Source organism: Plectropomus leopardus, chromosome 12 (genome assembly GCF_008729295.1).
Source record: "Plectropomus leopardus isolate mb chromosome 12, YSFRI_Pleo_2.0, whole genome shotgun sequence".
Classification (NCBI taxonomy): domain Eukaryota; kingdom Metazoa; phylum Chordata; class Actinopteri; order Perciformes; family Serranidae; genus Plectropomus; species Plectropomus leopardus.
The window spans coordinates 4,424,431-4,441,339 of NC_056474.1; the positions used below are offsets into that span (position 1 = coordinate 4,424,431).

The window sequence follows — 16,909 nt, forward strand, 5'->3', positions numbered from 1 at the left end:
TTTGATGATGTTGTTGAAAAAAAGGTGATAAGCAGTTTTTAAGAAAGCTTTGACCAGAAGCATTGGGCCTCATGCACAAACAGTGCATATTCACATATCTGTGCTTCAACCATACTTACAAATGTTTTGTGCAGAAATCTGGGATTCATGAATATTTTCTTTACTAAATTAGTTTGTACTCTGCGAACAGATTTGGAACTGTCTCAGACCATGCACACACGCAAATGATGAAGCCCGGCTGTCTTAGAAAATGTGAACATGCCCCTTTTTACTTAATGTTTGCATATTTATTTATTTAAAAGGGACATGGCATATAAATGGACATCATTACAAAATACAAATATAAATATACTGGAGTTAGAACAACTGCTCATTTACATCTGCAGTCCCTTGGCAGGTAACAGGTAAAAGAAATAGGGAAGGAAAGAAAAGAAATAGAAGCAAGTAAAAAAATGTATAATTTATAATTAAAAGTGGCAGTATAAACTGTATGGCAGAATATGCATGGTATAAAGTGCTTTATCCATAAACCATTCAACATTACAAACAGCATTAAAAATCTCAACAGACCTCAAAAACAAGATATAAACTCAAGTCTGGTGCTTTTCCTTCCATGCAGCTTGGCCGATCTGGGTCTGGAGAAGTTCGGTGTCCCCATGCTGTTCACCAGGATTTTCATTCCCACTTCCTTCCTGCTGGTGTGCATTCTCCACCTGCACTACTTCCATGACCGCTTCCTCCAGCTCACCGACCTCCAGGCTGTAGTGGCCAAAGAGGAAAGCACTATTTACAGGTGAGACACGCTCTGTTTATTTTATGTGGTCTAAACTGTCATTGACTAGTTGACTCTTGTGTTCTTTGATATCTGGTTTGTTTGGGTTTATGCAGCTGAAGCCAAAAAAACTGCATGTTGTAAACAGAAATAAGATGACCCAACAGAGAGATAGTTCATAGACAACCTGATCTAATTCCAGTTGCTTTATTTTTTTGTTTAGCAAGACTTCTGTAAAATCTTTGCTGTACAAACTAATAAGAAAAAGGCATTTCAATTTGTAGGAAAACCGTGCACCTGCAATGGTTGCCTTGTGCTGCAGGAGTGTGTCTATAGTATTTTCGTTACTTAAACCTTTGAAACCTGGATCGACAAGCATTTAAACCTTTGAAACAATGGGCCAAATTGTTTTGTTTTCTTTTAAAAAATGGGGAAAAAGGCAATCAGCAACTTGACAAGAAATGTCCTGCAAATTAATTTGAATTAATTAAAATTAATTAATTTTTTGTTAATGTCAGCCAATTTTCTAGGCATTTCTTGTTGTTTTGCTCATTACCTTCTATCAGTGTTTTGGAAAGAAATCAAGCCAATTTGCTCAGGTTTCCAAGAGTTTGCCTTAATGTCAGACAGTGATTTCCAGCAGGAAAATGAAGGCGTTATATCGCTCTCTTCAAAGTCAGACTCTATTGAGGTAAATTGTATTTTAACATTGCTGATCACTGGAGTTACCCGTCTGCTGCTGCCTCAGTAAGTTATTTATTTTGTGTTATTTTGGGATTTTAGGGTTTAAAATGGTTAGTACAAGTTCACTCAAGTCCCAAACTAACCAACTGATTAAAACAGTGGCAGACCAGCAGCTAAACGAGCTAAAATTATTCTTTTTCTCAATGGGGTTTGGTGGCTTTGCTAGAGCATAAATGGGGAACTGAAGCCGGAAAGGTAAAGCAGTGAAAATAATGTCCATATTGCATACACTTAATCTATTATAGATTTTTTTAGGTTCCTACATTGCTTAGCTTTCGTGTTGGACTCCAGCCTGGGGGGTGCCCACTGATATTGACGGTATATAATGTCCTGACTGGATAAGTTCCCCACACAACTCCTTTTCAGAAAATCTTAACTATCTTTAAAACCCAACAGGTCTTAGTTAAGCGTGAGGTGAAAACATTTGTCCCTTTTCATCTCACTCTGTTCTGAATAATCACACTTTACACACCCTGTTAAACACCCATTATAACCACTGTTTCCATCAAACATCAGTCATTGTGTGTGCTGTCATGCACTCTGTGTTGTAACGATCACATGTCTGCAGTCTGTGGTGTGGCGTGTTCATCTTTACGGTCATGTTGTTGTGGATTTTCCATTGTTTCGCTGCCGCTTGCTCAGCTCTGCTTCTCTCTGTGACGCGCTGCCATTCTCTCCTCTGCCACCCTCTTCACACAGCCACACTAAAGTCAATGAACGTGTGTATCTGATCATGAATAGGTGGGTATCTGCTCGCTTTCTGTGGCATCCATCATCATCCCAGTTCGCCTTTGAGTCTCATCTTCCTCTTCCTGTTGCAATATGTCCTTTTTCCTCCACACCGACTTTTCCCTTCATCCCTTTTTTGCCGATAACGATAAAATGATTCTCTACTCTTTAGTTAGGTATTTTACTGCCATGAATGGTGTTTGTTTTCAGGGTTTGTAAATTATCATTTTGCCTGTAGCCTTTTCTTTTTGGGTTCCTTGTTATCTTCCTGGATTTTAACTCCCCTAAACCCAACCTTTTCCCGAATAAAACCCTCCACCACTTTAAATATAGTTTAACAAGCTGTCAAACAAGCATGTTTGAATCTGAAGGAAGTGATCTACTCTTCCAGTTTCTTGCTTCTCACCCACTTTTCTGCACTGAACCCCAGAAAATTACCTCCTTCCCAAAAAAGCTCGCCTACCCCAAACCACAGGAGCCTTTTGGCCAGTTTTAATGCATTTGATTAAAAGTGACGGTTTATTTTAAGTGATTTCAAGTGTCAGTTTCAGCCTGCCTTTGTCGGTTTCTTTCCTCACTGTTCTTCTTGACTTCTGTGTAACTTTATTGTTCTGAGACAGCATCAAGCAAAAAATTCCCACTCAGCAGAGCAAGTAAGTGTTACCACCGGGTTACGAAATGCTTGCCTTGATATGCGGCCGGTTCATGCCAAAACCAAACCCGACCTTTGACCTCGCTCCATTGCCTGAGAAGACTTTTAAAGGGTTAATGCCTCCCTTCAGCTGTTACCATTTATCTGCTGCAAGAAGAAAAACCCCTCAGACACCAAAAATACAAACGCAGATTGTTTTAAAGAATGCAGAGGGAATGTGCACTGCTTATCGATCACAATGCCTGATGAAACGCTGCTCAGTTTAGCGGACACAGAGCTGATGATTCCCATCCAATCATTTGCATCTGAGCCTTTTGACAATCACCTGGAACATGTGTATGTGTGTGTGCTGTATTCATATACTTATGAGAACAGAATGCCTTCAAAAAGGAAGGAATTTTAGGAAATTGGATATGATAATTTATAGCTATATTAAATTACTGTAGATATGTGGATTTTTTGGGGTTGAAGTTAGAGGGAGGACAATTATTTTAAGTCTGAATGATACAAGTGGGTCATGTTTTTATATGAAAAAATGAACTTTGGGGTTAACTTGACATCCATGAGTCTGTCTAGAGATCTTTGTTGCATTTGTCCCCCTGTCTCTAAGAAATACTTAAAATGCTCAAAATATAAAAATAAAAACAAGAATAGCCACCTTGAAGTTGTATGCTTCTGCTAACCCATCAAGTTGCAGTTACAGTTTACATCCACGTCTGTGAAAACATGGATGTTTCAAACCCCGGCAGCACAGAAAATTGGAGGTGGGCAGTTCCCCCAAGGTGTTCTTCAGAGACCATGTTCACAAGAATGTGATGGATGAGGTCACAGTGACCTTGAACTTTGACCTTTGACCACCAAAATCTAATCAGTTCATTATTAAATCCAAGTGGACATTTCTGCCAAATTTGATTAAATTTCTTAGAGGTGTTCTTAAGATATTTCATTCACAAGAATGGGGCAGACAGACAACTTGAAAACAGTCGCATCCAATAAGAAATGATGGCGGAGTCAGACGCTTATAGACTGCCGTCTGCAGGATTGTGTGATGAGATTAAGGGCTGCAGAATAGCAACTAAATTAACCTTAGCAGTACTAAAAATTACTCCTGAAAAAGAGAAAAATCCTCCTATGAATAACATCAAGTAGGTAAAAGATCCAAGCCATTTGTTTTCCTCGTAAGTATAGAAATACAGACGCATGTGTGAGTCTGCATGCCTGCAGCAGTTTGTAATAACTTCTTCTCATGTGTTCAGATTGGTGCACCAGGACGGCAGCCTGGCAGACCTCACCATGCTCAGCGCCAGCTCGGTGGAGGCGTCGCTGCCCAGAGAGGAGCCGGAGCCACAGGAGAAGCAGAAGGAGCAGGGGGAGTGGGGGGCGGAGAAGGAGCAGACTCTGGTTGTGGTGATGTCTGACACTGAAATGACTGAGGAGAAACCCCGGAGCTTCTCCGACCACCTGCAGTCCAGCACAGACGAGAGCCACCACTGCAGCGCGGGGACCGAGCCTGAGCCGAGCACCGAGCAGAGCTCAGGTACCTCCAACAACACACTGAATACACACTGATCATGTTAGGACTGCAACTAACTACGGCCACCGGTAAAATCTGTGTACATGTTTCAGATTTCTAATTCTAAAAATAATGAGCAAGTAAAGGTTTATTTGCGCTTCACAAACACGTGTACACATACTTAAAATAAATGAGTTGGTGAATTTATTAATCGAGTTTTAATAAAGTACAATATGGAACATAGTACAATGAGGAACAGACAAGACCAAAAAGTAGACAGCTTGTAGACAAAAACATCAGTTTGATACTAACAGTTATGAAAAACTTTTATTTATGCCAAAGAATGGCACTGAAAGCAGTGATATTCAGCTACAATAGAGCAGAGTTTCTGCAAATCCTTAAAAAGTCTTAAAAAGCATTAAATTAATTAACCAGAAATAAGATCTTATTGTTATTAAATATTATATTTTAAATGTCTTAAAAATGCCAAGACATGCTTGCAAGCTGTCACTGTGCCCGGGAATATTCAATAGAAATCGGCTTTTTAGTGAAGATTTTGCGGCATCGCTTGAACCAATACAAGGCAATGCATTGGCGTAGTTTATGCAAAGCATTTTTCCAAACTCTGCATGATTGTATTCAAGGCAGTGTAATTCCACATGCAGAGTGAAAAACACTAATTCACAAAGAAAACCTGCCAACATACACCAGGTATTTTTGTTTTCTACCCTTGTTTCCACTGCGCCTCCAGAACAGCAGCAGCAGATCTCTGAACAACGTTTGAGTTTACCCCAAAACAGAAAGCAGAGCTACTGTGGTGTCTAAAAAAATAATGGCTCAAGTAAAATGAGGAATTAGGAGATCTATTCTGCAGTATGTTCCTGGACTAATTGATGTAACTGATATCAGTTTGTTTGTTGTAAAATTGGTCTTAAATTTCATTCCACGTGGCATAAAAAAAAGTCATAAAAAAGTCTTAAATCTAACTTGCTTTAAGTTTTTGGAGCCCTGTTTGAGACTCAGCTGGCTGGTCCCACCTTTTTCCCCTTCAGCTGATAGAGTATAGAGTCGTGTCCGACACCTCCTCAGTCAATGTTTCTTTCTTAGGGAATGTTTGGCACATTTTATGTTTACTTCATTTTTTGATCATTTTAGTTTTGTTCATGGATTTGGCTTACATTTTAGCAAGATTGTGTATTTTCTTGGAATTTCCTGCACAGCTCCTACAATAAACAAAACTGTTACTTTCATACTATTAAGTGCAAAAAATGTGCCATTAAAACCCATTGAAACTGTAATTTTTGATCCCACAGCCATCAAAACATAAATACACAGGTTGTATTATTTGTGGATGTCATTCTGGACATTTGTCTTGGAATTTACTATTTTACACCTGGTGACTTCATTTTTGGCATATGGAGAAAAAACACATGCTATTTCCACTGTCATAATCAATGTTGCTGTGATAATCAAGGTTTTTAAAGGATAAAAATGCCTGAGGATGAATAGATATCAAAACAAATGCATAACATAATGAATCTGCTCATCCAGAGGCTGTGTGGCTGATCACATTACACATTTCAGTATTTAGGCATCTCGTGTTTTCCTCCAAAGCACTGTATATACTCAAGCTTCCTACACCATGTTTACTCCTCTCACTGTGTTTACAGCTGAGACTCACATGTGCAGTTATGCAGCGTCTGCAGAGCACTTTCCATCGAGAGTGTAGAAACCTTTTCTCTCAGATCTCTCTCAGCCTGCGGCTCTCCAGTCTGCTCACAAGACATATGTTGCATACAATCTGTAAAGGCCAGCGCTCTCCTAGAGAAGCTCAGTCTGCTGTCCAAGTGTCTGGTGCCTGCACTTTCACCAGACAGTCATTAATCATCCCGAGCAAAGCCATAAAAATCCGTTGAATTGCAGATTTTTGGGTTCAGTAAGATTTACCTCCAGTTTTCTGTTCTGACATGGAGCGTAGCTCAAGTGCTCACTTTCACCCATTACCTCGCCCCGCTAAAGCCAACTAACGCTGCACCACTCGCATATTTACGCAGACAGTCACACAGGTCTTAAATAAAAATGTTGTTTATATGCACAGAAAATAAAATAGGTGATAAAACTCACCCCTGCAGGGCCTCTCCGTTAATAATGAGCTGCAAGCTATGCCAACTATATGCCCTCTCAGAGTTTTCTCATCCAAACAATGAGGCTTCTATTAAAAGCAGAGATAATGTGGCTTTTGTAAAAACGTGCACCCACCACCAAACTGTGGCTGCAGGTTTTATATCCTTTGTGAGAATATAAAACCAAATATTAAGTTTTCATTCTCAGGTAATAAAACAACAGTTTGGAATTTGCTTGTTAATAAAGAGGTGTGTTTTCCATATATCTTGATATATTGCATCTGGGGGAAAAATTACATAAATAAACATTTTACAGTTTCAAAGAGATGTAAAACACATGCTAAGCTGTTACATTGACGCCACAAAATGGTATACATTTTGAAATATCTCTTTTCATCACTAAAATGGTGATTGTCACACATAATATTTGTGTGAGTCTTTAACACACACAATGAAAATCTGATTTCTTACCTGATTTGCATTTGCCTGTTTGCATATTAGTACGCATACCTCCTCGGCATAGAAGAGGACTTGTAGGGTTCAGGTTTAAGTTCTAGTTCAAGTTCTTTATTATTATCATAACAACAACAATTAAATAGAAGTAGCTGTTAGTAATAAAAATCTTGGATCTCAGGTTAGTTATAACTATAATATAGTTTTAATTCCAGAATGTTTTACTAAAATTTTACATATGCAATTATTGTATATATTTATAGCTATTATTTCTGTCTATGTTTATACTGTGTAATACATTGAAGTGTAATACACATTTTTATTCCAGTTTTATGTATTGCAATGCAGCGTTACGCACATATTTTCACACTTCACATACTCAGAATGTTCCACCTTTTTTTTGCACAAGGAAATAAATGTAAAAACAAACTATTTTACATACATTGTAAGTGTATTCTAAAAAAGACTGTATGCATGTTATGAGCAGAGTCTGGACATAACTTGAAAAGTTATGTCCAGACTCAGAATGTCAGCAACAGACTAATACTAATAATAATAATAAATGTTATCAATAGGCACCTTTTAAAGCATTCAATGACACCTTACAAGACACATGAACAAGCAGCAATGCATCACTAGATTATTAAGTCATCATTAATAAACAGTAATAAGTTAATATAATAACTTAACTAAGTAATTGTCTTAAAAACTATGCATACAATCATTATAATGAAATAATCATCAGCAGAATCAAGATCTGTGTGTCACTATGAATCAGACTGAATATACCAGCTTGAAAAGAGGTTTTCAAACAGGTTTGAATTAAACTCTAACCATCCAGGACACGATTTAAAGGATAGAGCTTGGAAAATAAATAAATAAATAAAGCATTACTTGGGGTCTATTTTCACTTGTGGATTTATGCAGATCTAAAGCAGCAGGGCAGTGCACTGTATTGAGGGATTGATTCAGATGTATCATTTTTTGGCTACACAGACAGTACTTGTTACTAGGTATCTTCATGTGATATGTTATAAACAAAGAATATCTCCAGACTTTCTGCCGAGTCGTAAAGACAGAATCATCTAATCACTCTGTTCTCGCCTGAGTTGATGTATGAGAAGACGCCTCAGCAAAATGCCAGCAGAGGAATAAGAGTGTTTAAACAGAGGACATACTGCTGCAATAAAAGAGATGAGACCTGGACACGCTCCTATACATTAGCACCTCTTCAGTCATGTTGTTTTTCCATTTAAGTGTGTCTGTTTTTCATCTCTTCTTCTCCAGATCTGAAGAATAAATGGCACCTGGTGGTCGACCGTCTGACCGTGCTCTTCCTCAAGTTCCTGGAGTACTTCCACAAACTGCAGCTGTTCATCTGGTGGTTACTGGAGATCCACATCATCAAGATCGTGTCCTGCTACATCGTCCTGGTCTCTGTCAAAGAGGTATGAGATATAGATGTGTTAACAAAGTGCAACACCTGCAACATCGACAGGGAGTCATGCTCACCTATCAGTCAATTTGACTTTGATTGTCTTTGTTTCTGCTCAACGCTAGTCTGTCATCTCAGGGAGTATAAGGCTTCCAGATCATCCTGCAGGTCATTTTCTTGGCCTTGAATCTACTGACTGATATTTTTTTTAAACTCTTTATTATCAGCCTCACAAAATTCAGTATCGGACGGACTATAGTACAATCGATTGTTTGATTTCTTCATTGAATCTACTCTTAAAAACCCAGGCAGACACGACAAAGTGCTGTGTTTCCTTTGTGCTGCTCTAACTCAACATAACAAATCAGAATCAGTACAACATCTATTATTTGTAGATTACTTATATTTGTAGTTTTGCTTTTAATCTGGAGTGTTTTTTGATTCATGCTTAAAGTGTTTACCAATAGTTAAACTGTGATGAAAGCTGTTTGTTTAAAGTGGATTTCCTAAATTTTGTGCTAAATGCTACACTGCAAATCAATACGCCTCCGAGCCAGCGATAGCCAGAGGCACTTTGTTTTTGGGCTGTCTGTCCATTTATCTTTTTCATTCTTGTGAAAGCAATATCTTAGGAGCGCCTTGAGGAAATTTCTTCAAATTTGGCACAATCATCCACTCTGACTCAACAATGAACTGATTAGATTTTGGTGGTCAAAGGTCAAAGTCACCATGGCCTTGCATTCGTCTCTTTCTTGTAAACCCAATATTTTAAAAAGGCAATAAGGTACTGTCCTCAAATATGGTACATGGCATCCATAACTAATAAAAGCAAAATCCCCCAAAAAAGAAAACAGGTAGTGTTTTCAAATTTACCACAAACATCCACTTCGACTGAACAGTGAACCACTTCTTCTTTTTGCCATAATTTAGGAATTCATAGCCTGATTATGACAAAATTTCACACAAATGATGAAGTGAAGACATTTTATATCCAAAAAGTCAAAGGTCAGCTCTGCTGTGACATCACAATATTCTGTAAAAACCCTTTTCTTTCCGTTATTCGACATCATACTTCAGGAACAGAATGGGAGACATTTGGTTGGATACTGAATTGGTGATACTAATCTTGGGTGCCTAAACTGTGCTGATTTAGAGATCCTCTGAGCTCCCGGGGAAAGATGTGTGTGAAGCGTCCATGTTTTCACAGATATAAACTTTAAGTGCAACTTGACTGGTGCATAGAGACAGACAACCACATGGCAGTAATTCTACTTTTTTATTATTCATAAAAGTGGATTTCTTGAGTGTTTTTTGCTTCATCTGGTTTACATTATGTAAGATGCTACACTGCCAAATTTTGTTGCATGTAAAATGAATGAGCGGCATCCTCAGGCCATTTATTTGTTTGCACTTAAAAGACTATCATGTAACAATTTGTTTTAATCAAGAACATTAATTACAGCTCTGAGGCAAAGACTTATCAATTCAATAATTGTTCAAGGTTTTCTTGGTACATTTTATTGCTCATATGCTGTTTGAAGTAAGTTGATCTCGTGAAACACTGAGCCACCTTGAACCAATTTGAAATAAACCGGGATTGTCTGCTGCGCCACAGACTCGCCAGATAATAGTCCGGGGGTATTTCGGTTAACTGCAGTAGCTGCTACAGTTTCTGGATGGAAACCATCGCGGCTCTTTGAGTTTGGAACAAACTGACTGAGGGCTTTCTTCTGGAAAAGCTCCTCAGGCTTTTAAATTCTTATTAAAACTCAATTTTATAGACTTAGATTTATGTAATGTCTGATCTTTTATTTCCGGTTCATGACCTCGACTTTAATGTGTGCGTTTGTGTTTTTTTTATTTGCCCTTCATCATTATTTTTCTTTCCTTTTCTCTGCCAGGCGTCTGCCAGGAGGAGATCATGTGTTCAGTCGTGTGCGCGTGTGTGTGTGTGTCTGTCCATCTGCAGGTGTGTGTTTGTGTGTGTGTCTGTCCATCTGCAGGCGTGTGTTTGTGTGTGTATCTGTCTGTCTGCAGGTGTGTGTTTGTGCGTGTATCTGTCTGTCTGCAGCTAATTACACAAAATACCTGACCAATTAGCCTGAAATTTTTCTGCACATTTATGATTGCATGCTCAAGGCCATTTCGTGGTTGCATTGATTTAATGTTTTTATACTGTCATTGACTTCTGACTCCTCGCTTCTCTTAAAGCTACAGTTGGTAAAAATGCTTATTAAAAATGAGGTGACATCTTTAAATTCCTTTTTTTGTTTGACCAAAAGGCCCAAACCCACAAAACTGAATTTATAATAATATAAATAACAGTTAAGCAGCTAGTCTTAACATTTGAGAAGCTGACAAGAACAATTTTTTGGTATTTTAATAAAATATCCAATCTTTTGTCAGTTAAGTTTCAGTCTGTGAACTATTCATTTAGCCCTACCATGATTGATAACTTAGCTGGGACTGTTGATTGTATCCCCAAGTGCAATAAGACTTAAAAAAGCTATGTGTGAATTATGTTGTCTGACCAATTATTATAGGTAGCAACATTTTCTTACATCCCTACTTTGCTGTGCTCACGTCTGCTGTCTAGCAGGAAATGTCTGCTGTTACTTTATTTGTTTGCTTGTTTTCTGTCAGTTCATGAAAACACGTGTGCATGTCTGCAAACTGTGTGGTAGTCCTGCCATTGTGAGGTAAACCTAAATGCAAAGTGATCTGCTATATTAAGCAATAATGTGTGGGGCCACATATATTATTTTTTGAACAACAAGCTGAACAGTCAGGGGGGCACGATTGGCCTCAGTGCTGGACTTTGGATGTGGCTGATGTAGTGGAATAAAAAAGATTTAAATGAGCTGTTTTCTTATTTCTCATCACCTGTGCTGTCTCCTGTTCAGGTGTCTCTGTTCAACTATGTGTTCCTGGCGTCCTGGGCCTTCGCGCTGCCCTACAGCCAGTATCGGCCCCTTGCCTCCAGCGTTTGCACTGTGTGGACGTGTGTCATCATCGTGTGCAAAATGTTGTACCAGCTAAAGTCTATAGACCCACCATCCTACTCCAAGAACTGCACTATGGTGAATTTAATCAGAACATGTTTTTGACGCTTCATATCGCTAAAGAGGAACTTCACTGTTCTTAATTAGACTGATAATGGATTCCATATTTATACACCTGTGTTTTCTGTCCACAGCCAAATGGCTACTTACCGGACCAGATGACTGAGATGCAGGATTCCCTTTTGTATAAGGGGCCGGTGGATCCGGCAAACTGGGTTGGCCTGGAGAAGTCTGGTGACCTGCTGGGCTACCTCAGGGTGAGGACTGAAAACACTCATCAGCTGAAAATTCGCAGTATACACAGGATATCTTCATAACAAAAGAAGAATAACTTTAATTTTGCTAATGAAAATAAAAGCTACTATAAAAGTTACTTACAATTAATTTTGGGAAAAACCCAAATGATGCTTTTCTTGCTAAAAGTTAGAAGAGAAGATCGATACCAATCTCAGATCTGTTAAATATAAAGCTGGAGCCAGCAGTCGGTTAGCTTTTCTCACCACAAAGATAAAGGGGGACAACAGGTCAACCGTAGACGTCATATAGAAGTGGTGTACATCATCTGAGAGCTGCGAGCCTGAATCATTTATGGTAAAGCTCAGCTTGGTGTGTTTTTCTAATCATGAAATTATGTCTCATAAGTTGTTGCAGCAATTTATGGGTTTATACCATTTGTTATGCAGATTTGGTGCTAACTTTAAGTATTTTTGACCACTCTGCAATTGATAAAAATTGTCATAAATCCCTCTAAAATGCCACGTTAAGAAACCAAGACCTTTAGGAACATCATAAAAAAAATCCATGCTATCCCATGTTTGATACCAAAAACTTATGACTGTTGAAAATTTCTGTGACAGTTGCATTTTTCAGCAATTTGATGGTGAGCTCTTCTGGAAATTGCTGGGAAACACCCACATGGTCAATATACCTGTGAAATAAATAAATAAAATTGACATTTTGTTGTTTTACATGGCAAAAGACTCCAGGAAGTCACTCCCTCTTAAACAGTAGCCGAAAGAATATTTTCTTCATCAAAAAGACCTCAAATATTATGTTTACAAAGTGGCACTGTTGTTAAGCTAAAGAAGCCCATCAGATAAACTTTAAATACAGTTTATCAAACTGAGTTTTGGGTATAAAGTGTCAGAAAATATGACAAAATCCCAGCATAAGTTGTCAAAAATTAAAATTATAAGTCAAAAATGATTCTTTGACTTTAAACAGACTTCTTTTCAAATTAAAAAAATCTGAAAAAATGATGCTTTTATTTGATAAATGACTAAAATTAATCATTTAAACTGTCAGCATGTATTCTTAACAATAGAAAAACATATTTAAAGATATTCTCTCTGTCACCGTCTGCGCAGAACAACCTCCTGATGCTGGCTCTGTTAGCATTCGAGGTGACCATCTACCGCCATCAGGAATACTTCAGACTGAGGAACAAACTGTCGCCTCCCGCTGCCAGGATTATCTTCCATGATATCACACGACAGCATCTGGATATCGGCATCATCTGCTTCATCAAATACTTCATCAACTATTTCTTCTACAAATTTGGACTTGAGGTAGAGAAAACGGGAAAGACGTTAAAAAAAATGTGAAATCTGTTCCAGCTGCATCAAACTCATCACGTCTTTATTCCTCATGTGTTTCCCTCAGACGTGCCTGCTGTTGGGGGTCAATGTTATCGGGCAGCGTATGGACTTCTACGCCATGCTTCACGCCTTCGCCTTGATTGCAGTCATGTATAGACGCAGGAGGAAAGCCATCGCCGAGATCTGGCCCAAATACTGCTTTTTCCTGGCCTGCATGCTGACTTTCCAGTACTTTGTCTGCATCGGGATCCCACCAGCAGCCTGTAAAGGTCAGATTGTACTTACAATAACCAGGAAAAAGATTGACAGCTGGTTATTGCTATGATTTCAGGCTGCAATTATGGACTATTTTCCTTATAGATTAATCTCACCTTTATTTTGCAGTCAATTGAGTATTAATTTAGTGTGGTAAAGGTCAAAATATGGGGAAAGATACTCAATACAAGTTACCAAAGAATGAGGTGAAATCTTTTATTCCTTTTTTCTTTGAGTCATAGTCCCAAACCCTCATTATTGAATTTATATGATATAAATAACAAAAACAGCTATTCTTAACATTTGAGAAGCTGCCAACAACAAATGTTTGGTATTTTAATAAATTATCCAAACTGCTGTTAGTTCATTCTTGGTCTGTTAACTAAACATTTAGCCCTATTATGATTTATAACTAAACGGAAACTGTCAGTGTTGTGTCGGGGTTATATCTCAAGGTGATTTTAGTCTCAAAAATAGCTATGTATAGTATTTACTTCTAAATTATCCTGTAGGAAAAAAGTTTGTTTAATCAATGTTCAGAAGAACATTGAAGTCTTAAAGGGACAGTTCACTCCAAAATCAATAATCCATATTTTTCGTCTTACCTGTAGTGCTATTTATCGATCTAGATTATTATGATGTGAGTTGCCGAGTGTTGGATTTTATGGTCGTAGAGATGTCTGCATTCTCTCCATATTATAATGAAACTAGATAGCGCTCGGCTCGCAGTGCTCAGAGTGCAGGAAATTTTTTTTTTTAAAAAAAACCCACCATCAGTGACTCTTTCCAAAAAATCATGACCTGGTTACTCGAGATCATCCACAGACCTTGTGTGAAAAAACAAAATTTAAAATAGAGCTTGTTTACCTGAAAAAATGCCAGGTGGGGATCCCCGTCCCCCTGATAGAAGATTGGGCTCATTATTTATATATTAATTATCAATATTTGGTTATTAATAGACCTCTGGCTTCTTGGCATTTTGCATAAGGGATTTCTTGGCAACGTATGTTGAGTTTTTCTGATCTAGACTGATAAATAGAAGTACAAGCAAGAGTAAAAACATCTGTTTTTAATTGCAAGGATGACCTGTCCCTACAAATTGTTTAAAAAATGACAAAATTAACTGTACAAGGACAACAAGAAATCACATAAAAGATGTAGTTCCTCTGTCTTTTTATGTACTTTGTCTTGTTTTGTTACCATCATTGTCAGTCCTGTCCTTTTTAAAATACTTTTTAAAGTACATGTCCAATATTATAATGGCGCACGTTTTCATTCCAGACTATCCTTGGAGGTTTCCCAACTCTACTACAGACTCCAACGTGGTCAAGTGGCTCTATGTTCCAGATTTCCGCACTCAACCCAATCCATCGTTTCTCATCTGTACGTCATCTCAGCAGCAGATATGTTGTGGCTACGATAACGATGACTGTCACTGCAGGTTCAAGTGTTATAAATGAGATTCTTTCTCTCATCCCTTCTTTTCTAGATGATTTCATGTTGCTGCTGTGTGCCTCCATGCAGAGGCAGGTCTTTGACGATGAGAACAAGGCAGCAGTCCGCCTCATGGCTGGAGACAACGTGGAGATCTGCAGAGACCTGGACGCAGCCTCTTTCAGCGTCCACAACCCCGTCCCCGACTTCATCCACTGCAGGTACAGCAGCACTGATGTTATAACATTTACACAGCAGCAGGAAGTGGCCCAAGTGTGTTTTTTTATGCGTCTGCGCCGGTAATAGCCGTGACCAGAGGATTAATGTTTATGTATGTTGTGTTTTTCGTGAACGCGATATCTCACAAACGCCTTGAGGGAATTTCTTCAAATTTGGATCAAACATCCTCTTGGACATTATGATGAATGATAAATTTGGTTGTAAAAGGTCACTGTGATCTCATATAACACGCTTCTGGCCGTAACTGAAGAATTAATTTTCTAAGGACAAAAACTCACACAAATGTCTTATTGGATATAACGATGAAGTGATGACATTTTTATTAATCTTTATTTAATCAGGTAAGTCCCATTAAAATTAAGATCTCATTTTCAAGGGAGACTTGAGTACACAATAAAAACATAAAACAAACAATTAAAACACACAATGTCAGTAAATAAAATAATATTGTCAGAATAAATATTTTAAAAAATAGATTATAATAAAGCAATATAATACAACGAGTCAATTAAAACAAGTTAATTTTAAACATCCACCTTAAAACTGTGCTGATTGTAGAGATCTTCTGTGCTGCAGAGGAGAAGATGTTTTCACAGACATGGATGTAAACCGTAAATGCAACTTGACTGTTGTTTGGAGACATACAATCGCAAAGCCATAATTATATTTAATTCCTATTAGGCCCACATGGAGAAAATACATGGCACTAGAACTCATACTTTTATTTCAACATTTAAATTAGATTTTACATTAAATTCCCTTGAATTATAATTTTGGTGTCACTGGAGCTTGACTGAAGCGGCATTAATATGGAGGACGACAAGACACAGAAATGGAAAGGAAGTGAAGTAGCCGGGTTAATTGACGCTTAACGATGTCAGATGCCGACAATTTAGTGAAATGCATTCAAAACAAGCCGCACTATTAAAAGCTGTTTATATTTGTATCATATGTGGGTTGCATCTCACTATATGGATGGTTTTCCAGAGAATTCAGAGCAGAGCAGCAGTTTTTAATCCAATCATTAAGACTCTGTGGTGACCACGTTTGAGTTTAAGCTTTATTTATACATTTGTAAGAATATATGAACTTTAAAGTTTTACCATTGTTGTAGTATACGCAGAAACAGCTTGTTTGGTCTTTGGTGTTCTGAGCCCAGTTCTTCAGAAGTAATCTGATTGGATTTTGGCTAATCCAAATGAATGATAATGTTGCTCGGTAACCGTTAGGTGTGTAAATAAACAATTGTTTTGCTATCAAATTAACCACATCAGTGTTAAAGGGGATGATATATTAATATTGTGTTCCAAACCTGTTTCTGTTGCCCTCAAGTGGCTGAAAAAAAACCCCAAATAAATACTTTGTGTGTGTAGCAGGAGCTGATGATTGTGTGTGTGTGTGTGTGTGTGTGTGTGTGTGTGTGTGTGTGTGTGTGTGGGTGTGTGTGTGTGTGTGTGTGTGTGTATAAAGTTGCACCACATTATTTATAGCCCAATTTATTTTTTTCTCTCGTTTTGTCTTCATAAGTTGTTTTCTCTTATTTATTTGAGATTCACAAATTGACGGTACAAACCAGCAATTTACACTACAAATAACTCAAAATATATAAGCTAATTGTATAACTAATAAAATTAAGTACAATAATACAATAAAAAGAAAAAGGATTTTAGATACAGGATGGCACAAACCACAACAACATGGTCTAGCCCTGTGAAAATAGGGAGGCCATCATTCAGTCATATTGGATGGGGGATTTTTTTAAACAATCAGAAGTGGGCTTTAAGTCAAAAAAAGTGTAGATTCTGGGGTACGCAGTGAGTGTCTGCATACCCCCGTGTCTGTAGTCGAGCTGCTCGGAGGCCAGCATGGTAGAAAACGGTTGTTGTACTTGGCTGCTAA

The 16,909-nt window shown here is 38.0% G+C and overlaps 1 protein-coding gene across 1 annotated transcript in view; it reads left to right on the top strand.

Annotated features, from left to right (window-relative positions):
• LOC121951149 (piezo-type mechanosensitive ion channel component 2) overlaps positions 1–16,909 on the top strand; it is a 99,476-nt gene that overhangs the window by 53,946 nt on the left and 28,621 nt on the right. The window contains 9 exon segments of the mRNA XM_042497396.1: positions 620–793; positions 4,154–4,434; positions 8,274–8,434; positions 11,325–11,501; positions 11,618–11,740; positions 12,851–13,051; positions 13,146–13,350; positions 14,618–14,719; positions 14,826–14,991. Of these exon segments, the coding sequence (XP_042353330.1) occupies positions 620–793; positions 4,154–4,434; positions 8,274–8,434; positions 11,325–11,501; positions 11,618–11,740; positions 12,851–13,051; positions 13,146–13,350; positions 14,618–14,719; positions 14,826–14,991 (1,590 nt within the window).